The sequence below is a fragment of the Arachis hypogaea genome, chromosome 14 (assembly GCF_003086295.3).
Source record: "Arachis hypogaea cultivar Tifrunner chromosome 14, arahy.Tifrunner.gnm2.J5K5, whole genome shotgun sequence".
Classification (NCBI taxonomy): domain Eukaryota; kingdom Viridiplantae; phylum Streptophyta; class Magnoliopsida; order Fabales; family Fabaceae; genus Arachis; species Arachis hypogaea.
The window spans coordinates 139,378,740-139,406,718 of NC_092049.1; the positions used below are offsets into that span (position 1 = coordinate 139,378,740).

General features: G+C 33.4%; 4 protein-coding genes and 1 pseudogene across 12 annotated transcripts; 4 read left to right on the forward strand and 1 right to left on the reverse strand.

Moving 5' to 3' along the window:
• Positions 1-1,444: 1,444 nt before the first annotated feature.
• On the forward strand, positions 1,445-3,390 carry LOC112744640 (uncharacterized). Its single transcript, XM_025794317.3, has 2 exons — positions 1,445-1,791; positions 2,360-3,390. The coding sequence occupies exons 1-2, from the start codon at positions 1,629-1,631 to the stop codon at positions 3,208-3,210; spliced, it is 1,014 nt and encodes a 337-aa protein (XP_025650102.1). The 5' UTR covers positions 1,445-1,628; the 3' UTR covers positions 3,211-3,390.
• Positions 3,391-4,687: 1,297 nt separating this feature from the next.
• Positions 4,688-6,044, reverse strand: LOC112744641 (F-box/kelch-repeat protein At3g23880). Its single transcript, XM_025794318.2, has one exon. The coding sequence runs from the start codon at positions 5,990-5,992 to the stop codon at positions 4,886-4,888; it is 1,107 nt and encodes a 368-aa protein (XP_025650103.1). The 5' UTR covers positions 5,993-6,044; the 3' UTR covers positions 4,688-4,885.
• A 3,977-nt stretch (positions 6,045-10,021) lies between these two features.
• Positions 10,022-21,125, forward strand: LOC112744642 (pentatricopeptide repeat-containing protein CRR2, chloroplastic). Of its 8 annotated transcripts, XM_025794322.3 has the most exons (7): positions 10,022-10,188; positions 10,288-10,341; positions 10,430-10,567; positions 13,545-13,603; positions 17,979-18,132; positions 18,436-18,553; positions 18,846-21,125. In XM_025794322.3, exon 7 carries the CDS (start codon positions 18,957-18,959, stop codon positions 20,931-20,933), a length of 1,977 nt encoding a protein of 658 aa, XP_025650107.1. In that variant the 5' UTR covers positions 10,022-10,188; positions 10,288-10,341; positions 10,430-10,567; positions 13,545-13,603; positions 17,979-18,132; positions 18,436-18,553; positions 18,846-18,956; the 3' UTR covers positions 20,934-21,125. The 8 variants fall into 8 exon arrangements, 5 of the variants coding, with proteins under 5 accessions (XP_025650107.1, XP_025650105.1, XP_025650106.1 ...); XM_025794320.3 differs by lacking the exon at positions 18,436-18,553; XR_011871509.1 differs by lacking the exons at positions 17,979-18,132; positions 18,436-18,553; positions 18,846-21,125 and adding an exon at positions 14,423-17,136.
• Positions 21,126-21,501: 376 nt separating this feature from the next.
• Positions 21,502-27,790, forward strand: LOC112744644 (putative pentatricopeptide repeat-containing protein At5g13230, mitochondrial). 2 transcript variants are annotated; one of them, XM_025794324.3, is made up of 2 exons: positions 21,502-22,434; positions 22,516-27,790. In XM_025794324.3, the coding sequence occupies exon 2, from the start codon at positions 22,588-22,590 to the stop codon at positions 24,577-24,579; it is 1,992 nt and encodes a 663-aa protein (XP_025650109.1). In that variant the 5' UTR covers positions 21,502-22,434; positions 22,516-22,587; the 3' UTR covers positions 24,580-27,790. The 2 variants fall into 2 exon arrangements, with proteins under 2 accessions (XP_025650109.1, XP_025650108.1); XM_025794323.3 differs by having other exon boundaries at positions 21,876-22,434; positions 22,521-27,790.
• LOC112744645 (signal recognition particle subunit SRP54 2 pseudogene) lies at positions 24,518-27,790 on the forward strand (annotated as a pseudogene).
• Positions 27,791-27,979: the final 189 nt, after the last annotated feature.

Genomic DNA, 27,979 nt, shown 5'->3' on the forward strand with positions numbered 1-27,979 from the left:
CTAGAATTGGAGAACTACTTCTATGACTTTGAGAAATTCTTTTTCATATTTCATAAGAGATGTTTTCATGCAAGTTAAGTTAAAAAAAAAAAAAAAAACAGTTGTCTTACTTTATGGAGAAATCATGTTATTCAAGAATTCATAATAGTGATACAAATATTTCCAAAATATTTCTTAATAATCAGTGCTTAAGAAAATCTTAACAAAACTACTCAGGCTGAGTTGAAATCATTCTTATAGATGGCTTAAATTTCATTTATTCTAAAAGATACCTAACTAAACACGATAGGTTTAAGTGTATTGTAGTGTGAGGTAAATAGAAGTCCATAACATTTAATATAAGAGGGATGATAGAGGCTCAGGAGAATTTATTATTTTTAGTCATCAGTTAGTCAACAATATTTAAAAGTGTGGACTAAAAATATGTTGTTCGACAACTAGACAAAAGGTATGTTGGCTTAAGAATATTCCCATCAGAAATTTATTGATAATTTGATACTATTTAATTCTTAAGAGTAGTAACGAGTTGATTGTTAAATTAGCAAATTACAACTTACATACAAATGCCTTGAACAACAATCATACATAAACAGATGAACTTATGAGTTTGATCTCTATACTATATTGACATCAAATACATGGGTTTCCAAACATTTTTGTGTCATGAATTGTTATATATACTCACTTTTTTAAGATAGAGAATGAAACTTAGAGTAACTAAGTCTATCATTCAATGTAATGCAAAATCGAAATGAATGAGTTAGTTTATTGGAATTTAATTTTGATGTACTCTAAAGTATTTTTATGCATGTTTTTAATTACGTAATGTCACGTCAGTAATAATAATTATTTTTTTACATTTACTCAGGATAAATAATCATCTAAAAAAACATATATGATTAAAAGTACATCAAAATTAAACTTTAGTTTATTGTTGGAAAAAAATGAATAAAAGAAAATTTTTTATATATAATAAAACAATGATATATACAATACATGGAAATCAGCATCATGGGGGTGCTTACATTGTCAGTATTTCTGAAAGTCAAAACTAGCTTTAGCTCCAAATGTGAATCCAGCAAGGACATGCTTTCTTTGTGTTCTTTTTTCATCAATGTCATGACTTGCATGCTCACATTTTATGGGGCTTACTACCCTTAGACCTTAGTCTCGTGAACCAACAGGGTCCCAACCGTACCCTTTTTTGATGTTCATTTTGTCCATACCAACAACAAAGGAACAAATTTCCAAATAAATCATACACAAACTAGCAGCTTCCTCTGTATCTAACCTTTTATCCACCCCTTCCAAATTACTACCTTCTTTCCAAGCTGTATTTTGGTGGGAAAAACAAACTACATTTACTGCATTTTAGTTTGCAGTTGACTTGTTTTTGCATGATAGGCATAAATAATGTCATAGTCATCATAATTGCCTTTATTGTAGACAGCAAAGAATGAACAAAGAATAGAGATAAAGTAACAAAAGAAAGAGATAGATAAGAGCATACTTTAGTTGTTTATATATAGACTCTAACTACTTATAATTTGGAAGGCATCACAATATTCACCAGTTAGACTATACTCATAGATAAGAGTCTTTTTCTTGAGAGAACAAACATTAGAATTATGTCTTGGTTTCTTGTGATATTGTTACTTAGTCAAATATGTGGTTGTTGTCTTTCTGAGGCTGGCCATGACAAGAAACCTTCCTCAGCTGTTGTGGTTGGCACTGTTTATTGTGACACATGTTTTCAACAGGATTTCTCCATGGGTAGCCATTTCATTTCAGGTCCATCTCCAACTTCTTTATTATTATTTGGGTTAGGGGTGGAGGACTTCAAAATTGATAATTGATTTTAATTATGATTTGTTTTTCAATAAACACCCAAATTGGCTGGAATTTCAGATTGGACACTTTAGTTTGTAATCTGTTGGATAGATTGGTGGTCCCTTCATCATTTTAAAGTGGAGTAATTTGTCTTAAAGTGATATTTTCTGAAACCTAATTGGCTTAAAAATTGCTAGGGATTTTTTATCCGACACGCATATTAAAAATTTGATTGAAAGCGACGAAAGAACTAATTTGTTCGACAAGAGTAATTCGAGAATTTTTAGAGAATAAAAATTTGTTGGAGACCGAAATGTCTGATCTGAAATTTCTTGGAGACTAATTCTGATATTTACTCTTGGTTTTTACTTACTAGAGGTAATTCTTGCCTTTAGACATTAGAATTTTGGGAAAAGCAAAATTTAAATCATTATACACCAAAATCAGTTCTAACTAAAGGTTGTATTATTTTCAAATCTTCTCTATTATAAAGCTAATGTTATATAATGTCTTATATTCTTGTGTGCAGGTGCATCAGTTGCTGTAGAATGCAAAGATGGGATCACAGAACCAAAATTCAGGAAAGAAGTGAAGACAAATGATGCTGGAGAATTCAGAGTTGAACTACCTTTCTCAGTGAGCAAACATGTGAGAAGGATCAAAGGGTGCAGTGTGAAACTTGTAAGTAGCAGTGAGCCTTATTGTGCTGTGGCCTCAGCAGCAACTTCATCTTCGATACGTCTCAAATCAAGGAAGCAAGGATTACACATATTCTCTGCTGGTTTCTTCTCATTCAAGCCTCTTAAACTACCAAACCTATGCAACCAAAAACCAAGTCTTCAAAACACAAACAAAAACGTTCTTGGTTCTGTCAAAGAATTCTTTCTTCCTCCAAATATTGACCCTTCATTTCCATCTCCATCTCAAGATCCAAACACACCTGGTTCTTTTCTTCCTATTCTTCCTCCCCTCCCTACACTACCTAAGCTTCCTCCATTGCCACCCTTGCCGCCTCTTCCGGGAATATCAACACCAAGGCCAGATAAGACTAAAACTTCTAGAAATGTTGAGTCTTTAGATCAGAAATTGGCTGCACCAGAAGACTTTATTTTACCTCCTAACCCACTTCTACCACCTCCTACTGATTCCAACCCATTTCAACCACCACCATTGATCCCCAACCCGTTTCCTAACCCGTTGCAGCCACCGGCTGCCCCACGTTTCCCCACCCCATTTCAACCTCCACAGTCACCATTCTTTTCACCGCCACCAGTGCCAGGGTTTACTACTCCATCACCCTTTCCTTTCTTTCCATTGCCCCCTTCACCTAGCATCCCTGGCGCACCACCTGCTTCATCTACAAAGGATGCATCTCCTTAATTGGACATATATATAGCAGCTCAGCTACTCATGCAATCATGCAAAATTTCTTTATAAATAACTCCTTCCACATGATCTCTCCTCATTTTAATTTCGATATGGACAATGGTTATATGAATAATATATATATTGATAAGTATTATTGGAAAAGATTAATGGACAGATCAATAAATTTATGAATATGGTAATGTCAGAGGTATAATATTGTAAATTATTATGATGTGTACAATATTGCACATTAACAGATATGCACGTTGCAGTGTTTGAGCTGCTTCTTTGGACTGAGTGTCTTATTTGAAGCAAGGTTAATAAGAAGAAATCTCTGAAGTATGAGACAAATTAACTTCTATTCCAGTTTAGAAGCTCAAAGTCTCAAACAGATATGGTTTTCAACATAAAATTTTGTGATATCTTCACAGAAAAATTGAACCAACTTGTGTCAAAATCAAAACAAACACAACTCCACTTCCGTTCTTTTCCTACCCCAAAACACTGTCCTTAAATTATTACTAATAAAGCAAGTTAACCATGCTCCAATCTAAAGTCTTGCAACCAAGTAACATGTAACAAGTATTTTGTACTTGTATCTAAATTCATTCTTGCCTCACTTTATTTATACAAAAAATGTCCAACCTGTAAAAAAATAATTTAAATTAAACCGATTCATATAATCAAATTAGAATCAGCAACATGGTTGTTTCCTAAAAAGAAATGGTAGAGAGCACTAGGAAAGCAGAGAGACATATATAACTGAATTTTCTGCCGAAAATTTGAGAATCTATTGCCAAAAGGAATCTAAATAAATAAAAAAATAACTATTACACTTGTTATTAAAATAAATCTGAACTTGTTGCATGCATTTTATTAAGATAAATATGACAGAAAAACAAATTACATTTTTTTCTTTGACAACCCTCTCAATATTCTTTTGTCATCCTATTTTACCAACAATTTAAATTCTTCTATTACAGCAAATTCACAGGATCCACACTAAGCAGAACTCCATAGTTACAAAACGCTCAATTTCCTTTCATGAATCAATAATGTACTTCACTGGAAAATGGTAATCTTAGCATAATTTCTTCTTAACAACTCAGATAAGGAGGCATCTTCTTTGGTATCTTCCACTTGTTCTTAGTTTTCAATGTTCATAGCCTTTGAGGTTCTAAAGGGTCTTCCTAGTGCAATTAAAATTGATTTCAAAAAATGAAAAAAAAAAAAAAAAAAAAAACTATTTGGATTCAAATAATTAAATTTTGTTGTGGTATATATTGTATCACTATTGGTCTTTAAATTTTGAATCAAATTCAATCTCATTATAATTTTGATTGAACTATTTAAAATTTTGAGTGTCATAAAGTTTTAAAATAAAAATGTTATCAATGTTTCTCCTTTTTGAATTCTGATATATTATAGAGAGAGAATAGATATGTATCAGTGTGGTGCTGTACTGGTTGATATATAAAGGAACATAAACTATGACCAAAACAACAATTTATTTATGCCAACAATTCATCACAAGCTTATGAGAACTCTGAAATAAAATTTATCACTAGGATATCTAGTAACCTATTTACCACACCAGATTAGCTTATTCAAGGAAATAGCACTGCAATACAACTTAAACTTTTTTTTTCCTTCAATAAAAGAAAATATATTATAATAAAAAACATAGCTACTTGGAACTTGGAAGTGACAACAAGGACTCAGTAAACATAACTAGAATTGGATCATTATCACAAGGATTTAGTACACACCTTCCCCATGCTTGGTTGTTGCTGAGTTTCATTAGCTCTCTGTTATTGCCTCTTCTGCATACAACTTCATCACCACTGTCAGCAAAACACAAAGGAATCACACCTCTATAAAGAGGAAGAACAATATTAAGTTTAGTCCATGATGATTCCACTTTATATTCTTTCATCACCCATATCTCTGGCGCTGTGTTATTCATTATCCACATTCCAAAGCATCCTCCACCTCCCATGAGGCTTAACTCACAATTCCTAGTATCTTGTGGGTACGGTAAGGGAAACATTGATAGAGTTTTCGTCGCGATATCAAAGGCAACAATTACAAAACTATGCTCATCATCACTGCCAGTATGAATCGCCAACCAATGAATAGCTTCATTGTAAACCAATCCTAATTGACGATGAAGAGGAAAACAAGGGAAAAAGCGATCACCACCCTCAATTTCTTTCCATGAATTGGTTCTAAGAGAGAAAAACTTCCACCAGGGTTTCAGCATAGCCTTAATGGATCCAATGACTATTAAATAGTCATCAGTGGAATTTTCATACCCGACACCACCACAAAAGAAAGACGAACATGGAAAATCCAAATTCCAGAAATCGAGATCTGGATATGCCACTGCTGTATAAAAATCAGTTACCGGGTTCCAAAGAATCAGCATTGTGTCATTCTTCAACAGAATGAAGCCTCTGCATGAACCGATAATCCTAGTGCTTTCATGCTTACAAATTGCATGAAGATGAACCCTATAATCATGATGAATTGATGTTCCTGCTATTTTTACACGATAAGCGTTAGAATAATCACCGGATAAATCACGGGACAAATATAAGAGCTTATTATTAATATTGTTGGTAAGATCGAAATGCGATTTTGCAAAGTGGGAATCAGATAACAGAGAGAGCCATTGCTTAGAGACGCATTTGAATCGAAAAACGGACTTCACTGGTAACCTTAACAAAATTCCTCTTAACAATTCCGTTGGGAGATCCATAGGAGAAAGCTGCTGCTTCTTTAAAGTGTCCATTTATGGTTTGTTTCTGAAATGCAAATGAATATATACAGTCATACATACATATAGATAAAGAAGACCAATGAGCCCTTAAATAGACATCAAATCTGTTGTGGATTAAATCAACAAGGAGCTGAAGTTTAATTAGATTTTGTTTAGACAATTCAAATTACCTATTTTTTTATTTAAAAAAATTAATTTTTATGTTTACAAATAATTTTACAATTTTACGCCTTTATCCAATTATGTAACGATACATCGGTAAAAATAACACAAATTCTTTTTCGTGTGAGAGAAAGACGTGTATCACAGGATGGTGTGAGAAGAGAAGTGTTTTACGTTGCTATGGATTACACAAATCGGTGCTTCTGATTTTTTTGTATTGTTTTGTTTTTTTTAAACAAACAATCACAAATCGGACAGTCCGATTTGTGGTTTAGAAAATAAAAAAAAATTAATGTTAAAATCGGACCCTCCAATTTTTATTTTCAAAAATAAAAAATTTAAAAATACAAATCAGACCTTTCGATTTATCATCACCTTTTCCATACAAAGAACTCGCATGGTTCGAGTTCTTCACACTAAAACTGAGCAAAAGTTGTCCCACACATTAGTGTAGCACCCCAGGAACTCATAATCATGCACAACACAGACAAAGTTTCCATAACAAAAAATTGAGCCAAAAAATAACTAATTGATATTGTCAATTTGTCACGAATATAATTATACGACCATATAAAATATTTTACACTGTCAATATATTAAAATTAAACTCTTTTAAAAATTGATATAATTTTATTTTATACATGGATATAGGTTATCTTTTTGGTGACAATGGATATTTGTTATTTATTAATTATCATCTATTTCTATAGATATAGATAATATGTCATAATTCAAATTACAACCATTTAAATGATTTTGTATACAAATAGAAAATCCAATTTGGATGATTGTGAAAAGGTTTAACAACAAAAATGGTATTTTATGGAATTGGTAACAACATTAATTTTCTTTTTTTATTAATTTATATGTTATTTTTAACAACATTTTATAAATATTAAATATGTTGTTTTTTCTGTTCTATTAACTTCATAGTTTATTTCGTAATAAGGTAAATTTAAATTTTATTTTTTATCTAAAAAATTAAATTAATTATTAATCTAATCTGAAACACTAAAATAAATTGAATAAAGTTGGACTAAATTGGAATCTTGCACCAAAACGGCAAAACAGGAGTTACAAGTCTAAAACCAATATATAGAAATTAAACTTATTTTTTATATATAGATTTCTTTTAATAATACAAATAATTTTAATATTTTAAGGTAATAAATTATATTAACATCATAAAAGTATGAGTAAAATATTGAGAATAATAGACAAATGTACATATAAAAAAATTATATAATAGACAAAATTATGCATAAATTATTTAATGAATTAAGTATATATATGAATTCTATATTTTATGGGTTACATCTATCATTTCGTCGATAAAAATGTGTCTCTATCAGTAGAATTGTACATATGTCACGTTTTCTTCCACTCTAACATTGTGTAACCAGTAATGTGACTATTTAGGGTGTGTTTGGCAAACGCGTTACAAGAGAAGAAGCACGTTTAGCCTTCTTGAAAGCTTCAATTTTTGGTTTGGCAAATTTTTGATTCATGAACGCATAAATGATTTTGCTTTCAAAACCATGGTTTTTAAGAAGCTACAATTTTAAGCTTCTGCGTTTCACCAACGGGCTTCTAGATATCAATACTCCATCTTTATTTACCTTTTACCAACTTTATCCTTTATGCATGTTATTATATTATTTATGGAATTCTTATTATTTTTGTTTACATTAACTCTCTTTTTTTATTATTTATTTATTTTATTTTTTATTAATTATTTATTTGATATTATATACTTTTATAATTGTAATTTTTTGTATTATTTTTATTATTTTTTTATAATATAATTTATTGATCTATTAGGTAAAATAAATTAAACAAAAAATTAATTGTAAATAATAATAATAATAATAATAATAATAATAAATTATAGCATACTAAAAAAGAGTACTAAGAGTATTAAAAATATATTATATAAAAAATATCATAAATTTTTTTTTATTTATTTCAATTACTACCAAGATAAATATTTAATTTTTTTTATTATTCTTAGTACTCTCTAAAATTTATATTTTGTTAGTTTTAATTAAAAATATATTTTGCCAATTTTTATATATTATTTTTATTTTAGTGTATAAATATTAATTTTATTATAGAATTAATTAATAAGATCTATTCAATTATCTAAATTAAAATGATAAGATAATATACAAAAATTATTTAAGTTGGTGTCTATTTTAGTAATTTTTTATCTAAAAGTGATTTTGAGTAGTATAATTCAAACAACATTTATTTTACTATAATTCATTTTGATGCAAAGATTGCCAAACATAAATCAAACACAAACTTACTTTTCATCAAAATCAAGTTTACAAAATCAATTTTATTCAAACTCCCGTTTGTAAACTATAATCCAAACACACACTTAGTGATTAAATGAATATTTGTTTGATATTTTTAAATTAAAATTGAGATTAAGATTTTTTTTTTTATTTTCATCCTCCCTCCCTCATTCCATAACAAAAAATTGGAAAAAAAAATTGTGGAACCCTAATGAAGAATAAATAGTTACAACTCAACAAAAGAAGAAACTCATATTCAGAGACGGATCTACTCTTACGGATATGGGGCAAGCACCCCACTATAATTTGAAATTTTATTGAGTAGTATATAATAATAATAATAATAATAATAATAATAATAATAATAATAATATTTATTTGCCTCCACCAAATTATTAAATTTGACTCCACAATAATTTTTTATTCAATTTTCGACACTTGATAGTCAATTTGAGTATTTCATATTAGATGTCCATTATAATAATGATCAATTTTTAAATTTAAATAAGATTTGTGTTCTTTCTTAGAAATCGACTCGAAAGCATATTATCTATCCATTTGTGTTTCTTCTTTTGAAATTAGCTTTAGTTTTTTATAACTATACTAATTGAATGAACATCAAGAGCTAATTGTATAAAAGTTGAGTTTTAAATGACTGTTCAACGACATATACAAAAAAAAAAAAGACATTTTGATTATATTGTCAAGGTTTCAAAATATGAAATATAAAAAATTAAATTTTAAATTATATATTATTATTTAAATTACTATTTTAGTATTTTAATTTGTAATTAGATATTTTAAAATCTAATCATATTTTACAATAACAAAATATAATTATAACAATAATTATACTACGTATATATAAAATAATCACTTGTACAGATTAAATCTTAAAATACAAATTTTGAAATGTAAAATACACATTAAAAATAAGTGAAATAATATATGTATTTATACACAAATCTATAGTAGATAATTTGATAGCTAATTTTTTATGTAATTTTAATATTTTTATTATAAAAATTATTATCATGTTATATATATTTTGCCCCACTATCAAAATTTTCTGGATCCGTCACTGCTCATATTCCTTAGTTGTATCAGTGTTTTTGGTGGCTCTTCTTTGTTACTTAGGAACAAAAATAATTTAAGTACAACAATAATAAGTGTTTGCATGACTTGATGCAGTGATACTAAAGTTTAGAACGGAATAAAATCCTAGAAAATTATTTCTTTCACATCTACTATGAGATGTATGTTGTGGCATTGCATTGTTGCTAAAATTTATTTTTGTTCTATGATTTGTCTTTTTCCTTTGCTCCTTCTCTAAATTGTGCAGAAGATTGAACATGTAAATCCTGCTAAAATCGGTATATAATTAGTCAATAAATCGAATTTTCAATAGGAAAATTAAATATGCAAAACTAATATCAAAATAGGATAGAGTTCGACAAAACGAGAATTTTGATATCACTTTAAAAAAATTTGGCCCAAAATTAAACCGAATGGGCCGAGCCAGTTGAACCGGGCCCAACCAGCCCAGTATATAAATGAGCTAAAGCTCATTTTCTGCCTTAGAACACAACAGAAGCAGCGTAAATGCATGGAGAAGAAGAGAATGAATTCCAAAACCTAGCTTGATCTTCTTTCTTTGGTAACTTTTGATCTGGAGCTCCGATTGACGAGCCGTTTGCGGCCACGCGTCGGGCTCGTTGAGTTCTTCAATTCTATTCAAATAAAACAGTAAGTGAATCTCTTTTTCCTAGCTCCATTTCTGCTGGTATATGAATTTCGGGTTTAAGGTTTGAGAAACTCAATTCCTTGATGATTTTCATGTTTTAGGGGTCCACTAGACTTGATTTCTTGTGGGTATTGCCCAAGGATCAGTGGGTAAAGGTAAGAGATCTTAAACCCTAATAAAATTTCTGAATTTAGGAATTTGGGTATTGAATTGTTATGTTTGGATGTGTTAATTGTGGTTTAGGTAGTGTGTATGTGAATGTTGATGCTTGTTGGAGGCTTGTTGGTGATCAAGCTTGGTTTGGGGCTGTTTGATTGAGCTTGGAGGGGCTGTAATTTTGAGTTGTGAGGCTGCCTTGGGTGAATTAAGTGATCGGCCAAGGTATGGTTTAAGTTTCGCACGTTTAATATTTACGGTGTTGTGAAAACTTAGGTTAGAGGAACCATAGAATAAGTTGGATTGTTTGTTGTATTTAATGATTAGCCTTGTAATATTGTTAGAATAGATTTGTTAGTGAATTTATATATTAGAATTATGAGGTGTGAAAGTTATTAATGGTGTGCTCTTATATTTATTTATGATGGATTAGAATTAGTGTTTGTTAATAAGGATGTAGAGTTGTGTTGTGGTGGTATTGTATATGCTGTAACTAATTATGTAATGATCGGAATTGCATGAGACCAAGTTTGGGATATAAACTTGGGAATATAAGGAACTAAACTGGAAAATTTGGGACCTTTTTGTTAAATATACAATTTATGGCAAATTTTTAAAGTTAGGTTGTTAAATCTGTCCAGCAGCAGAAAAGATCAAACAGGGCAGCAATTTGTTTGTCTTGCTGCGACTTCTACGATTTGAGTTTTGGAGCAAAACCAATTTTTTTATAAAATTTGATTAACTTGCTTTATTTCTCTAAAATTTCAGAATTTTAAGAGTTGAGGATTGGGAGCTGTGAATTTTTGAATATTGGTGGTCAAAACTGAAAAGAAACAGATTTCAGCAAGCTATGCATCAACTTCCAATGCTTGTACTCTTAGAATTAAATAGAAATTGGGTTGCAACCAAGACACACTTGTTTCTGGATGAGCTAGGAGTTTTCAAATCAAAATTTAGCTTAATTGGAGTTTTGTAATAAAAGTTATTCCAATTGAAAGGTACTAAGCTTGTTGATTTTTAAAACAGATTTTGTCTCATTTTTACTTAACTTCCAGGTAATGTAACTTTTTTATTAAAAATGGTATTGACTCAGAACCAATTGAGAAAGAAACCTGGATGAGTAAAGTTTAACTACATTAATTTTTAAAATCATTGGATTTAACTTGGATTTTATATTGAATTTTGAATATCACATGCTGCTGCTGTTTTTCTGGTTTTATGCACTGCAGAGCAGTCACAGTTTTTTCTTTATTCCTGAGGCTAGAAAAATTAGAAAATTGTGATATTTAGTTTGTTAGAAAGCTTATTTCAATATGAACGCCTGGACATAAAGTTTGTACAATTCCGAGTTCATTTGCTATATTAGAAACAGAAAAGAAAATAGTGTCGAGGATGTCTTAGTGATAGTCATGAGTTCGAGAAGTTAAAGTTCAATCCTCGTGTGATGTGATTGATTTAATGTTAGAGTTGGGTTGATTTTAAGATTATTCGATATTAAGAAGGATGAGAAGAGTTTGATAAAAAGTTTGGTCAGGACCCGGAAAGGGTAATCAAGATGAATTATAAGGGAATGACGATGAAAAATGTGAAAGGGAGGTTGTTAATAAAAGGAGTTAATATGCCATGGCTTGATGAATGATTAAATAATGATTATGACTATGAAATGGCTTATGAATAATGTTATCTGAGATACGAGTTCTCTGGGTAAGAGCCGTGGCTCGCCATCACGTGTTCCAGGTTGAATCTCGATACTCTGTTGACCCTACGTCGTAAGGGTGACCGGGCACGTATAAATTTCCGGGTATGGATAGCCCCCATTGAGTGATTTTATGAAATATGAATGTGAACTCTATGCATAGACTCTTGGGGATGCGCGACGGGGGACAGTCTAAGGTTTTCGGACTTGTCGGGTTGGCTGGATAACCGACAGATGGGCCCCATCAGCCATAGGACAGGCATGCATCATATGCATTTGTTTGTATTGATTGCTATGCATTTTCTGGGTATGCCTAATTGATATATATTACCCGCTATTTGTTATACTTGCTATTTGTACTATTTGATCATTACTTGTGCGTGAACTTGTTTGGTTGCTTGTTTCTGTTGCATTCTGAATGATGAAAGGATGGAGGAAACGGAGGAAATGGTTTGGTGTTAGGTTAAGCTTGAACTTGAGCAAGTTAGGCAGATTTAGAATACCTACCCCTGTTTATGACTTCTGCTTAGTACTTAAGTTGGATAATTGAATAACGGAGTTCTAGGATTGCCTATGGCATTCTCAGGACCGTATTTCTTATGCGCGTGGCACTTTTACCATGCTGAGAACCTCCGGTTCTCATTCCATATTGTATTGTTGTTTTTCAGATGTAGGTCGAGAGGCTCCTCGCTAGACGTCTGGATCTTGGGAAGCGAAGTAGTCCTTGGGTGTATTTTGGTTTTTGGTTGTATATATGTATATATTTGTTTAGCTTACTCTCCAAGTAACTTGTGTATGCTGCTCCTCTTAGAGGTTGAGGGAGAGATAGGAGTTTATTTTGGTATTTTGATATATTTTGGGGATACCTATGTGTGTTCATATATATATATATATATATATCCTCTGGCCAGCCTTAGCTTCGCATGCTAAGTCAGGGGCTAGTTATGCTGTTTCCTTGGCTTTCCTTTATTCTTTTGCTTAACTTTATCATGTTCCTATTAAGTTTCTTAGCACGCAAGTAATCCTTTCCTGAGCGTTGCGCTTTTTGTTTTGCGATATTTGTTTTACCCATTTTTTCAAGGCTCCTAGTTAAGTATCTTTTCTTTATTATTATACATATATTACTATTTTTAAAGGTCGTAATACCTTACTATCTCAGTCTTATGACTTAAGCATAAGATTAAGTATAGTAGGGTGTTACAGAACATAAATATAAAAGTTTTATATGTGCCATTGAAATTGGAGATAGTGAAAGAAATTTGGAAGTTTTCTAAAGGAATAAAGAAGTTTCATGAAAGGATTCATGTCCCAAAAAGTAGAATTTAAAGAAGGATGAAAATATATGCGAAGAAATTATTATCCACAATTACTCAGATTATTAAAGAACTAAAGTGTGTTAGAAAAATAATACAAAAAAATTGCGTAGAATTAGAAATTTATGTCTTGTTATTGCTTATGATAATTGTTCAAAAATAAAATTTAAAATTAGGTTACTTTTTTTGTTAGGATTTTACAATTTCTAGTCATAGAATTTCTGGTCATGGAAGGAGAGAAGAAGGATGAAGGTAAAGGAGTTTTAATATCAACTTTAATTTAAATATATTAATTAAATATCCATCTAAAGTACTAAATAGTCATGTCACTCATCATATAGTGTTAAGGTGGAAGAAAACGTAACACTTATGCAATTCTACTAACGGCAACACATTTTCATTGATAAAATGGTAGATGTGACTAAGAATTTATGTGTACACTTTACTCATTAAATAATTTGTATATAATTTTATCTATCATGTGATATTTTATATGCACATTTGTTCATTATTTTAAAGTATTGTTTTAGTTTTTAATATTTTTGTTAAATTTTATTTCATGTTTAAGGTTTTAAAAGTCTTATTTCTTTTTCTAATTGTTATATTTTGTTTTACTTTTTATTTTAGTCTTTTAGTCAAAAATTTTTTTTTTAAAATACCTTTTTTTATCATATTTTTTTAGATAATAAAAAAAAATCATAATTATAATGATCATGAAAATGATTGTAATGATTTAAGAGGAGTTAAGCCCCACTTTGATTCCTGAAATTTGCGAGTTGCACTAAATTAGTCCTCGAGATTTCAATTACACTAAATTAGTCTCTCAGATTCGAAAAAATGTACCATGTTAGTCCTTCTCCCAATTTCCGTCACCGGAGCACTGACGCCGTCAGTGACGTGGCCAGTTCTTGCCACGCTGGACCCAAAAACGGTTAAATGACATGGCAATAAATTTGATTAGTTCCAATTTAGTCCTTTTCCCCTTTTATAACCAAGATTTCTGCCCTAACTTCTTCCTATTCTTCTTCTACCCACTTTTCCTGGTTCTTCGTCTTCTTCCTCGCTGTGCAGCTTTCCGGATTTAGGATCATGAGTGCAAGTGGGAGCCAGAGTTCCATGCGGTCAAACAGAAGGATCTCCAGAGGAACCAGTAGAGCATCGAGTATTCCAGAGTGGTGTGGGTGTGGCTGCCGCCCTGTTCTCCGGTGGTCCACAACAGAGACTAACCCTAACAAGCCATTCTTTGGGTGTCCTAACTACAATGTCAGTGGAAAGAGGTTGTGTGGTTTGTTTGTCTGGGCTGACATTGGAGAAGAAGACATCGGTGGAAGGGTCACTACTACCGAGAATGTTGATGAACTGAGGGTCAATTTGGCTTGGAGAATTAGAAAGTTAGAAGCTGAAGTTAGGACCCATAAATTGTACATGTTATTGTTGGCTCTGTTTATAATGTTTGTTGCTGTTTTCATGTTGGTATTTAAGGTTTGAGGATGATTATGTTTTAATGTGATTAGGGTTATTGTAAAGTAGACAAAAGAAAAAGTGTCATTATGAATTGTTTGAACTTGGTAGTCTTGCTATAAATATAAACCAAGAACTCTGTTTTTGTCATCCAACAAAATGATGGAAATTTTTTTTTTTAAAAAGAACCTGTTGGTAGCATAATTAAAGGTAGAACAATTTGTCATTAGAATAATAAGATGCTAACATAACAATGAGTTTCTAGCATGAGTATTAACAAGCAAAACAGCTGCCATATCAGTGACACCTCCCCAACCAAATTAAAAGCTAGTTCTTAATTCAAAATACACCAATAACAAGGATAGATAGTGCCATCAACCTTACAATGTTTCCAAATATAACAATTGGTCTACTGTCATATACTGAAGCCAAAAAACAAGAGTATAATTCACAAAAATATTCCTAATTCAACTACATCTTCATTTCTTCTTTTTTGGGGGCTTGAAGCCGGGTGTTGGGACAAATTTCAAGAAGTTGGCCAGTCTGAAAGATGTGGCTGAGCTTGCTCCTTGCAGTGGATCCATGGTGACCAGTCCTGATGGTGGTGAGGACTTCCTTCTGGTCTGCAACTTGGATGGCCTTGGAGGTGGTGCCTATTCCAATAAAATAATATCCAAAATGAGGCTGATTGTGCACAATAAGTTGAAATGTAGTCTAATAGAGTAAATGATTTACCTCTTGAGACTTCTGTGCATCTGAGAAGTTGGGTTGAGAAATGTCGATCTCAACTTCTTGGACATCAACGGGCTGGGGTGCAGGATCTGGAGGAGATTGACTTGGCAGTGTGACAGTATTTGGATCAACAGTTGATCCTGATGCTGCATTTCCTTGTGGACTGGATTTAGTCTTAGCAGCAGCAGCAGCAACAACAACAACAGCTGCTCTCTTCTTTGGACAACTTCTTTTTGTGTGCCCCTTCTGTAGGCAATATCTGCAAGTAAAGGGCTTCAGTTGCCTCTTTAAGACTCCAATAGACTTAGATTTTTTGCTTCCTCCACTGCCTTCATCTGCATCCTTTCTTCTTTTCTTTGTGAGTGGTCCGGTTTTTTTCTTGGCCTTTGGTGCTTGTGGTCTGTTGGACTCAGATTTCTCCCAAAGATGTTGTCCAGGTAAGGGATTTATGTAATAGGCATACTTGTCTCTGTATGCGTCCATGTGAGCCATTTATGACAGAAATCTTTAGATTTTCTGTTCACCCTTGCAAGAGCCGCACAAGCATGCACACAAGACATTCCTGAGGAAAACAACAAACAAAGATATCATTAAAGTATTCAAATATTCCGAAGAAAACATATGTGAATCCTAGCTAATTACCTGTTAACATCCAGAACTGATATATGCATAGCCGCTTGCCTAAGTTCACCACCATGTTTGTTGGATACCCATGCACTTCAAACTTCTCATACTCTTCATCTCTCTTAATTCATCATCAGAATTCAGAGCTCTTAAACCACTGTCTAAACTCCTCTTAGGAACATGCCACCAACATTCTTCTATTTTATCATATCCTAGTTCTTTATAATAATTCCTCACCCAGAGTACATCCAAAGTATCTCGATCAATGTCACCAACACAAGCCTTCTTATCAGGGGAATAAATAGTTATCCCATTCTCATCTTTCTGAAACTTTCTCCCATGGTGGAACATAATATCTAACTGCACATCCATCTGCATGGTTCAAAAGAATTTATTTTCATCAACAGTAACTTTAAAACAATTTTCATCAATAACATTCATAAAAGCCATAGAAAATATCATAAAAAAACATGATCACTCATACGAAGGTGCTGATTCTTCCACCATTGGAACAGAGCATAAAAAGAAACCCTTAAACACAGTCCCACAAAATATCAAAACAAAATCCTAACACAAAATTATCTTTAAAACTTGTAAACTGACAATATACAAAACACTTAACCATGATCAACAGACATCACAACATTCCATTAAATTTGAAAAAAAAAATTTTGATCCTCACTAACCTCAGTGACGATACAGAAGATCCCTGTAGTGACAAACGAACTTTTCCGACAACTGCACAGCGAACGTCGTGTTCCAATAGTCTCAAGAAATCCTATTGCAGCCACCTGTTGCTATTTTGGGTCACCCATGGAAGAGAAACCTTTTTTTTCCTCTGCGTCACTCATGGAGAAGTAGAAGATGAAGAGTAGAAACAAAAAATGGTGCCTAACGTTTTATTTCCCATCACATACAAATGATGTCGTTTAAAGGGGAGTTTAGCGTCAAATTAGAAACGACGTCGTTTCATTCTGTCCATCGTGGTAAGAACTGGCCACGTCACTAACGGCGTCAGTGCTCCGGTGACGGAAATTGGGAGAAGGACTACATGGTGCATTTTTTCGAATCTGGGGACTAATTTAGTGCAATTGGGATCTTGAGGACTAAATCAGTGCAACTCGCTTATCTCAAGGACCAAAGTGGGGCTTAACTCGATTTAAGAGTGAACTAATAAAATAATAAAAAAAATAATAATAAAGAGAAAAAGTATTTTTTTAAAAGAAATTAAATGTTGACTAAAAGATTAAGAATTTTTTTGGATGTTATTAAGTTGTTAAAGTTTTTTTAATATGTTTGATAAAATTTTAATAGTAAAAATAAAAATATTTAAAAATAAAAAATTATTTTTTTAGAAACTATAATTTATATTTTCTTAAAAGATTTTTTTACTTTAAATAAGATTTTTTAATATAATAAATAAATAAATAATACTTTTATGTCATTGTATTAAATATAATTATTAGATAAATATTTTTATATAAAATAATTAATTATAAAATTATTTTATTTTTTTAAAAAAATCTTTAAAAAAACCACTTAAAAAAATCCCGTAAAAATTCTCTAAACAAAGCTTAAAATAGAATGAAATAAAATATTTAAATATAATAAAATATTAAGAACAAAATTAAAACTTAATTTTTTAAAAAATTAACGACTAAAACAGTGCTTTAGTCAAGGTACTAAGAATGTTGTTTGGACATTTTTTTATTTCTAATTTCTAATAATAAATTAATATAAACCAAGAGTTATACTTATATATAAAATAAAATTTATCGATATTTCAAAAAATATCTAAACTCTTTCTCAGTTTCAGTTTCACTCACAAACCGAAGCTGCTTTCCCTCCATCTACCGCCTTCGCCGTGCTTCGGTCGCCGCCGCCGTTGGGAGCCTCTAGCGTCTCGCTTGTGACCCTCACCTTTCCTTCATTGCTTCCTCAAACTACACACTTTCACTTGTTTGGTAACGATTTTTTTTTTTTGGCATCTTCAGTTTCACTATGTGATTTCATTTTCCAGTTTTGGAGCTTCTTCTTCACTATATAATCTTCGATTTTAGAGTTGTTTGTTTTCCTCTATTGTTCTGTGTAATTTGAGTTATGGCTAATGAACACTTTGTGTTTTTGGATTATGGTTTGTCGTTTATGGTTAGTAATTACTAATATTACTTCTCAGTTTGTTATGAAATTTGTTAATTCAGCACTTAATTTTGAGTTGGATTTTACGATAACTCGTCCTAACAAACTTGGTAATATGAACTATGAAGCGGAGAGATTAAAACCCACTCATAAGGCAGTAACCAAAGCTTCAAGCTATTAATCGTTGGAATCTGAAATCTGCAACGAGAAGCATGCAAGTGATGAAACTCAGTAGCCTCAGCTCATGTAACCCTAGTTTGTAGTTTCTTGTGTCCTTGCTCTTTAATTATAATACCTTTCTTAGGGAAAATTTATCAATTTTAGTATTAACATTTGTTGAGTAAAAGTATGAGATGAGTCGTTATGGAAATGAAAATGGATCATGCAGTAAACCCTTTTCATTTCCTCGGTTAAAAGTTTTGGTAGAGCTTACTAGGTGTTTTTAGAATTTGTGATTTTCCTTGTTGGATTTCTAGTTGATGTAAAAGCGTTTAACATTTGAGTTGTTTTTTGTTTTTCTTGTTAATTTGACTAGCAGATATCCTATAGCATTGGATGCTTGCATAACTATACAACCACAGGACTTCATCTACTTTTCCAGCAAAATTGCAGAAGCTTTGAAGAACCTGTTCTCTCAAAATATTGTCTGATGTGGGTTCTTCAGAGTTCCCAAATTGGTAGGCAAGCTACATTTCAAAGTCACCTCTGCTACCCTGCCCTTGCCTCTTCAAGGCTGCGAGTGTCTTTTGTTGCACTGAACCGTTCGGCCAACCCTGAAAAAGACATCAAGAGCAGTAACAACCAGTTGATACAATCTTTATGCAGAGGGGGAAACCTTAAGCAAGCTATTCAGGTACTGTCTAGTGAGCTCAATCCAACTCAGCAGACATATGAGCTCTTAATCTATTCTTGTGCGCAGCAGAGCTCACTCTCCAATGGTCTTGAGGTTCATCGCCATCTTGCTAATAGTGTTTTCAGCCAAGACCCATTTTTAGCCACTAAACTTATCAATATGTACAATGAGTTAGGGTATGTTGATCATGCCCGCAAGGTATTCAATGAAACCCAGGAAAAAACCATATATGTCTGGAATGCACTCTTCCGGGCACTTGCAATGGTGGGTTGTGGCGAGGAGCTGTTAGATTTATATGGTCAAATGAACTGGATGGGGATGGCCTCAGATAGGTTCACATATACGTATGTCCTTAAGGCTTGTGTTGTTTCGGATTTGACACTATGTCCTCTCCAAAAGGGTAAAGAGATTCATGCTCATATTCTGCGACATGGTTTTGACACAAATATTCATGTTATGACAACACTGTTGGATGTATATGCTAAATTTGGCTGTGTATCATATGCGAGTTTTGTGTTTGGTGCAATGCCTCTTAAGAACTTTGTCTCGTGGAGTGCAATGATTGCATGTTATGCGAAGAATGAAATGCCCATGAAAGCGTTGGAGCTGTTTCAGAAAATGATGCTTGAGGCAAGCAATTCAGTTCCCAATTCAGTTACAATGGTTAGTGTGCTTCAAGCATGTTCAGGTCTTTCTGCATTGCAATTAGGAAAGTTGATTCATGCATATATACTTAGAAGAGGCCTTGATTCTATACTCCCAGTTCTTAGTGCCCTTATAACAATGTATGGAAGATGTGGTGAGATTGAATTGGGGCAACGAGTGTTTGATAATATGAAGAAGCGCGATGTTGTTTCGTGGAACTCTTTGATTTCTATTTATGGTATTCATGGTTTTGGAAAGAAAGCAATCCAAATTTTTGAAAATATGATCCACCAAGGAGTTACACCAAGTTACATATCGTTTATTACTGTTTTGGGTGCTTGCAGTCATGCTGGCCTTGTTGAGGAAGGAAAGATGTTGTTTGAATCTATGCATAGAAAGTACAGGATACATCCAGGCATGGAGCATTATGCTTGTATGGTGGATCTTCTTGGTCGAGCTAACAGGTTAGATGAAGCCATTAAAGTAATAGAAGATATGCGATTAGAGCCTGGACCCACAGTCTGGGGTTCGCTTCTTGGAGCTTGTAGGATTCATTGTAACGTCGAACTTGCAGAGAGAGCAAGCTCTAAGCTTTTTGAGTTGGAGCCTACTAACGCTGGCAATTATGTGCTTTTAGCGGATGTCTATGCAGGAGCTCAGATGTGGAACGAAGTAAAGAATGTGAGGAAGCTATTGGAAACTCGCAGCCTGCAAAAGATTCCTGGTTGCAGTTGGACTGAAGTCAAAAGGAAAATATATTCATTTAACTCTGTTGACGAGTGTAATCCGCAAATAGAAGAGCTCCGAGCATTTCTAATTAAGTTGTCAACCGAGATGAAAGAGAGGGGTTATGTCCCACAAACAGATGTAGTTCTTTATGACCTTGATGAAGAAGAGAAGGAAAGAATTCTATTGGGACACAGTGAAAAGCTTGCTGTGGCTTTTGGGCTCATTAACACTGCAAAAGGCGAAACCATAAGGATCACGAAAAACCTGAGATTATGCGAAGACTGTCATGCTGTTACAAAGTTCATTTCCAAGTTTGCTAATAGAGAGATTCTTGTTAGAGATGTGAACCGCTTCCACCATTTTAGAGATGGAGTTTGTTCCTGTGCTGACTATTGGTAGTAGTTCATTTGAGGAACACTGATGTTAAAATTGCTCAAGTTAACTATAGTAAGAGAGGTTAAAATGATGCTATGGTTTCAAACACATGAAAGGACTCTTCTGTTTGTCCAATCAAAACTGAACACTTCTATAGATAGTGACCGGATTTCTTTTTATCTTATATCAAATTACTAATTACTAATTGCATACAAAGCTTACAAGTTTCATAGTTGTGATTGTAGAAGAAGAAAGGTACATTATTGCCTTAGGTTATAGAACTGTGTTTTAATGGATTCATTTTGGCCATTGAGATGCTTTGGTGTTTTAATGGCCTCGTCATATATAAAGGTTTTCATGTGCTTCATATTTTTTTCCTCCCAGAATATATCCACTTTTATTGGATAGTTGTCAAGAATGAAGACATGGGTTAATAATTAGTGATTAGTCTAGTAGTATAATCTTTTTGTAAAGAAACATGCTTAGAAAATGAGACATAGAACGGCAAGTTTAAATTATTTAATACAAGATATAATTCTCAAATAATATAGATATAAGATTAATAATTTAACTATGGATTTAACATAAAAACGTGCAATTTCTTTCGAGCTAAAAACAAAACAACAATGTTATTTTAGAAAAAAATAAAAATAAAACGACATTATTTGCACACGAGAAGAAGTTGATATTTGCCTTGAACATTAATCCTTTACTATCAATTCACGTTATAATTTTCGTTTATTTCTCATTACTTTCTCCGGTACTATTTCCAAAAGTTGTAGACAACAATTTTAAAACATTTTAACACAAAAATAAGAAAAAAGAAAGAAAATATTAGGTGTACATTAAAATCAATAAATATAAAATATATATTAAAAATAAGTTAAATAATACAAATATTTATATATAAATATATAATAACTGATTTCAGTAATTTTAACTTTGGATTTTTGAAAACCGAAAAGTCCTAAAACCCCAAATAGTGGAAGTCCTTACTCCATAGTCCATATATAAGCTTACAAAGTACAAACAAAACAAACAGAAAGTGGAGGGAAAAAACAGATTGAAACAAATTTATCTGGAAGGCAAAGCAAAGCGTAAATGAAATTATGAAAATATGAAAGTGATACATTTTTCACATGATCATCAAATCGCAATTCCTTTATACAAGATTATCACGCATAAGAGCATCATGCTGCTGCTGCTTCTCCGTTTGTTCCTCCCAACAACCATGCCTTGGCGCCTTCGATTCACATTCCTTCGCCAGCACCCTCCAACGAACCATCCAAGACGGCGACACCGATGCCGGCAAGCGCCTCCACTGCCACGCTCTCAAGCGAGGCCCGTGTTTGGACTTATTCGCTCAGAACATTCTACTAAACTCTTATGTGCAATCTGATTCACTGGACGATGCCTTGAAACTGTTCGATGAAATGCCGCTTAGAAACACCATCTCTTATATCACCTTGGCACAGGGCTTCTCCCGCTCCCAGCAGTTCCACCATGCTCTTCACTTGATTCGCAGGTAAAGTTTGAATCTTTCAGGGGTTCTTGCTTCTCTTGATTGTTCTCTTATCTGTATGCTTTTTTTTTTTTTTTGTTCCAGCACAGGTTGTTTAGAGAAGGACATGAGCTAAACCAGTTTGTTTTTACTACTATTCTTAAGTTGCTTGTGAGCATGGATTGGACTCCTATGTGCTGCAGTGTCCATGCGTGTGTTTATAAGCTTGGACATCACACTGATGCGTTTGTTGGGACCGCCCTTATTGATGCCTACTCTGTTTGTGGAAATGTTGAGGTTGCTCGTCAAGTTTTTGATGGCATTTGTTGTAAGGACATGGTATCGTGGACTGGGATGATCTCTTGCTATGCTGAGAATCACTTCTACGAGGATTCGTTGCAGCTTTTTTGTCAGATGAGGAGTATGGGGTACAATCCAAACAATTTCACCATTTCAGGTGCTCTCAAGTCCTGTCTTGGTCTGGAAGCTTATGATGTGGGGAAAAGTGTTCATGGAAGTGCTTTAAAAACTTGCTATGATCGGGATATTTATGTTGGTACTGCATTGCTTGAATTGTATGCTAAGTCAGGAGAGATTGTTGAAGCACAGCGATTTTTTGAAGAAATGCCAAAAAATGATCTTATTCCATGGAGTCTGATGATAGCGCGGTATGCTCAGAGCGACAAAAGTTGGGAAGCTTTGGAGTTATTTCGTCGTATGAGGCAAGCATCTGTTGTCCCTAACAATTTTACATTCGCCAGTGTGCTCCAAGCTTGTGCCTCTTTGGTCCTGCTCAATATGGGAAAGCAAATCCATTCTTATGTACTGAAAGTTGGTCTTCTCTTGAATGTGTTTGTCTCAAATTCCCTCATGGATGTTTATGCCAAGTGTGGTCAAATTGAGAACTCGATAAAGTTATTTGTGGAATCGCCAGAGCACAATGATGTTACATGGAACACCATAATTGTTGGTTATGTTCAATCCGGGGAGGCAGAGAAAGCAATGAATATATTTATACGCATGCTTGAATATGATGTGCAGCCAACTGAAGTGACATACTCAAGTGTTCTCCGTGCCTGTGCTAGTTTAGCAGCACTAGAGCCAGGGCTACAGGTTCACTCCTTAATTATCAAAACCACATATAACAAGGATACTGTAGTTGCAAATTCTTTGATAGATATGTATGCAAAATGCGGAAGAATTACTGATGCTCGAGTGATATTTGATAAGATGAATAAACAAGATGAAGTGTCATGGAATGCTATGATCTGTGGATATTCCATGCATGGCTTGGGTGTGGAGGCTCTAAATTTATTTGACATGATGCAGCAGTCCAATTCAAAACCTAATAAATTAACCTTTGTTGGTGTGCTCTCTGCATGTAGCAATGCAGGATTGTTAGAAAGGGGCCAAGCTCTCTTTAAGTCCATGTTAAAGGACTACGGCATTGAGCCGTGTATAGAACATTATACTTGCATGGTTTGGCTTCTTGGAAGATTAGGCCAATTTGATGAAGCAGCGAAGCTCATCGGAGAAATTCCGTATGATCCTAGTGTTATGGTGTGGCGTGCACTGCTTGGTGCATGTGTTATTCATAAGAATATTGATCTCGGAAGTGTCTGTGCCCAGCGCGTACTTGAGATGGAGCCCGATGATGATGCCACCCATGTGCTGCTGTCAAACATGTATGCCACTGCAAAGAGATGGGACAAAGTTGCTTCGGTTAGGAAATGTATGCAAAAGAGAAGAGTGAAGAAGGAACCAGGCTTAAGCTGGGTTGAGAACCAAGGTGTGGTACATTATTTTACTGTGGGGGATACTTCTCATCCAGAGAATAAAGTAATATATGAAATGCTTGAATGGTTAAAGAAGAAAACCAGGGAAGCAGGATATATTCCTGATTGCAATGCTGTTTTGCTTGATGTGGAGGATGCCGAAAAGGAACGTCTATTGTGGGTGCATAGCGAAAGACTAGCACTGGCGTATGGTCTGCTTCGAATTCCACCGGCGAGTTCTGTACGTATCATTAAGAATCTCCGGATATGCACAGATTGTCATACTGTCATAAAGGTCATATCAAAATTTGTGCAGAGAGAAATTGTTGTTAGAGATATAAACCGGTTTCATCATTTTCGGAATGGGATTTGCTCATGTGGTGATTACTGGTAATTGTTGAAGTAAAATAGGTAATTAGGTATTGCTTCTTTTGGTAACTGTATTATTGTGAATCATCTCCCAGAATAGTTAGGTAATTACACTTTCTCTTACATGTATTTGCCTATTTTCATCTCGATTTGAAAAGTATACACTTCAATTCTTCAAATATGATTTCTTATAATGATTGTTGTAGAAGAAAACAAGACTAATAAGTACAGATTTTGACTTTGGAACAAAAAGTTATAATAGTCTTGTAACATTTAACTAGCTCTTCAAAAGAGTAATAAATTTGAGTTTATAATTTTTTGCTCTCATTGAACATTTTTTTAACCTAAACCTTTAATTTGGCACCGTTTTTATCAGCTTCGGTGCTTGTATCATATTGAATTTTCCTACTTAAACAATAATAAGCTTGGATGTTTCACAAAAAGAAAAAAGAAAATTGTTAAGAATATGTTTAGATTTTGTTTTTTATTTTTATTTTTTAAAAATAATTTTTATTTTTCAATTTTTTATATTTAATTTTTTTAAAAGATACTTTATTTCTAAATGTTGAAAATAATAAAAATATGTTTAGATGATCTATTTTTAAAATGTATTTTTTAATATTTTAAAATATAAAATTATATTTTTACTAAATGTACGTTTTTAATTATTTAATTTTTTTATTAAGTTAACAATTTATTTTTATATAATATCAAATATAAAATATATTTGTTGAATTTATAGTCAATTTAATTCTAAAATTTATAGTTCTAAAATTTAGGATTGAACAAATATATTTATTAAATTTTTTTATTTAGTACTGAATACTACTACTTGAATTAAAAAAGTTATGATAAATAAAAGTTAACGATTTATTTTTATATTATTAAACTACTCTTTCAATTTAACTCGTGACAACAGTAAAAAAATCTCACAAACTACAAATTTAACCCAACAAAATATACAAATTCAATTTTAATTTAGTCTTTATAATTATTTTATCTTTATCTCATTTTTATTTGTTTTTATTTTTTATAGATCAATATCCTATATATATTTAATTTTACCTTTATAATTCACAATTTCAATCGATCAAGAATCAATTAAATTTCTTCGTCTTTTCTTTTCTTTCCTTATTCTTTCACAATTTTATTATTCTTTTCTTTCCTCCATTCTTTTCACCCCTATTTTCCTCCTCCTCCCGCCCTTGCTCCCCAAACCCTAAATCTCTAAACCCAATTTCTGAATCGATAGATTGATCGATTAATCGAACGGTCCTGCTTGAGCGTTTTTTGATCGGAAGACGCGAAGATGGTTCTCGCACAGCTCGGGGGGAGCATCTCGCGTGCTCTCCAGCAGATGAGCAATGCGACGGTGATCGACGAGAAGGTTCTGAAAGAGTGCCTCAACGAGATCACGCGAGCTCTTGTCCAGGCCGATGTTCAATTCAAGCTGGTGTGCGACATGCAGACCAACATCAAGAAGATTGTCAACCTCGAAGATCTCGCCGCTGGTCACGACAAGCGCAAAATCATCCAACAAGCTGTGTTTAAAGAACTATGTAAAATTCTGGATGCTGGGAAGCCTTCTTTCACTCCAAAAAAGGGGAAGCCAAGTGTCGTCATGTTTGTTGGTTTACAAGGATCTGGAAAAACCACAACTTGTACAAAGTATGCGTATTATCATCAGAAGAAGGGCTGGAAGCCAGCACTTGTATGTGCAGATACATTCAGAGCTGGTGCATTTGATCAATTGAAGCAAAATGCCACTAAAGCTAAGATCCCTTTCTATGGAAGTTACATGGAGTCAGATCCTGTGAAAATTGCTGTGGACGGTGTAGAAAGATTCAAAAAAGAAAACTGTGATCTCATAATCGTTGATACCAGTGGACGGCACAAACAAGAAGCTGCTCTTTTTGAAGAAATGCGTCAAGTTTCAGAAGCAACGAAACCAGATCTTGTCATATTTGTTATGGATAGCAGTATTGGTCAGGCTGCTTTTGATCAGGCTCAAGCGTTTAAGCAGAGTGTTGCAGTTGGAGCTGTAATTGTTACTAAAATGGATGGCCATGCAAAGGGTGGTGGTGCTCTTAGTGCTGTTGCGGCAACAAAGAGTCCTGTCATATTCATTGGAACGGGAGAACACATGGATGAGTTTGAAGTTTTTGATGTTAAACCTTTTGTAAGCCGACTGTTAGGCATGGGTGATTGGTCTGGGTTTATGGACAAAATTCATGAAGTCGTTCCTATGGATCAACAGCCAGAACTGCTTCAAAAGCTGTCTGAAGGAAACTTCACCTTGAGGATTATGTATGAGCAGTTCCAACGCATACTTAAAATGGGCCCTATCAGCCAGGTGTTTTCCATGCTTCCAGAATTTAGTGCTGAATTAATGCCAAAAGGCCGTGAGAAAGAAAGCCAGGCAAAAATTAAGCGTAACATGACAATGATGGACTCAATGACAAATGAAGAGTTGGACAGTTCAAACCCAAAGATCATGAATGAATCTCGGATAATGCGAATTGCTCGGGGCTCTGGTCGTCAAGTAAGGGAAGTAATGGAGATGTTGGAAGGATACAAGCGTCTTGCAAAAATCTGGAGCAAAATGAAAGGGCTTAAATTCCCAAAGAAGGGTGACATGAGTGCCCTATCTCGAAATATGAATGCCCAACAAATGGGCAAAGTCCTCCCTCCTCAGACGCTGCAGCAAATAGGTGGCATGGGCGGGCTACAGAGGTTGATGAAGCAGATGGGATCTGCAAAAGACATGATGGGAATGTTTGGTGGTGGCAATTAGTTTAATGAACCTGGCCTTATGCTCTGTTTAGTGGATTTCTGAATGTGGATTGAAATTAAATTGTTAGATTTTGTGTTGTTAAAACTCTTCTGCTGCTCTTTTTAATTTCTGAGGAAGTGGTGAAGTGGAGAAGAAGGAATAACAGTGGTCGTCGTCTGGTGGCCGTCCTGCTCGCCGTTGTCTACTCGCTGTCGCGCTCAACTGCTCAGATCGAAGGTCGGTGCACATTGCTAGTGCTTGTTCTTCTTTTTTTTGTGCTCTGTTCAGAAGTGAGAACGAAGGGTTTAGGATTTTACTACTGTTAATGCTATTGTTGAATGATTAACTCTGCTGCTACTGCTGGGTTGTACTCTGTTTGGTTGTTTTTTTTATGCTGTATTGGAAAAAAATTATGCTTAAACTTTAATAATTCTTTGTTAATTTATGTTAAAATTTTGATCAATCTGCTGTCTGCTGAAAATGTTACTAATCTTTGTTAAAATTATGGTGAGGTGTGAGCTTTTATTTGTTCAATGTAATCACTTTGTTAAAATGATACTAAAGCATGAGCTTTTATCTGAATGATCGAGTCTTCTCTATTGTATTGAACTGAATTTATTTATTAAATTTTTTAGTTAAATTTCACTAAGTT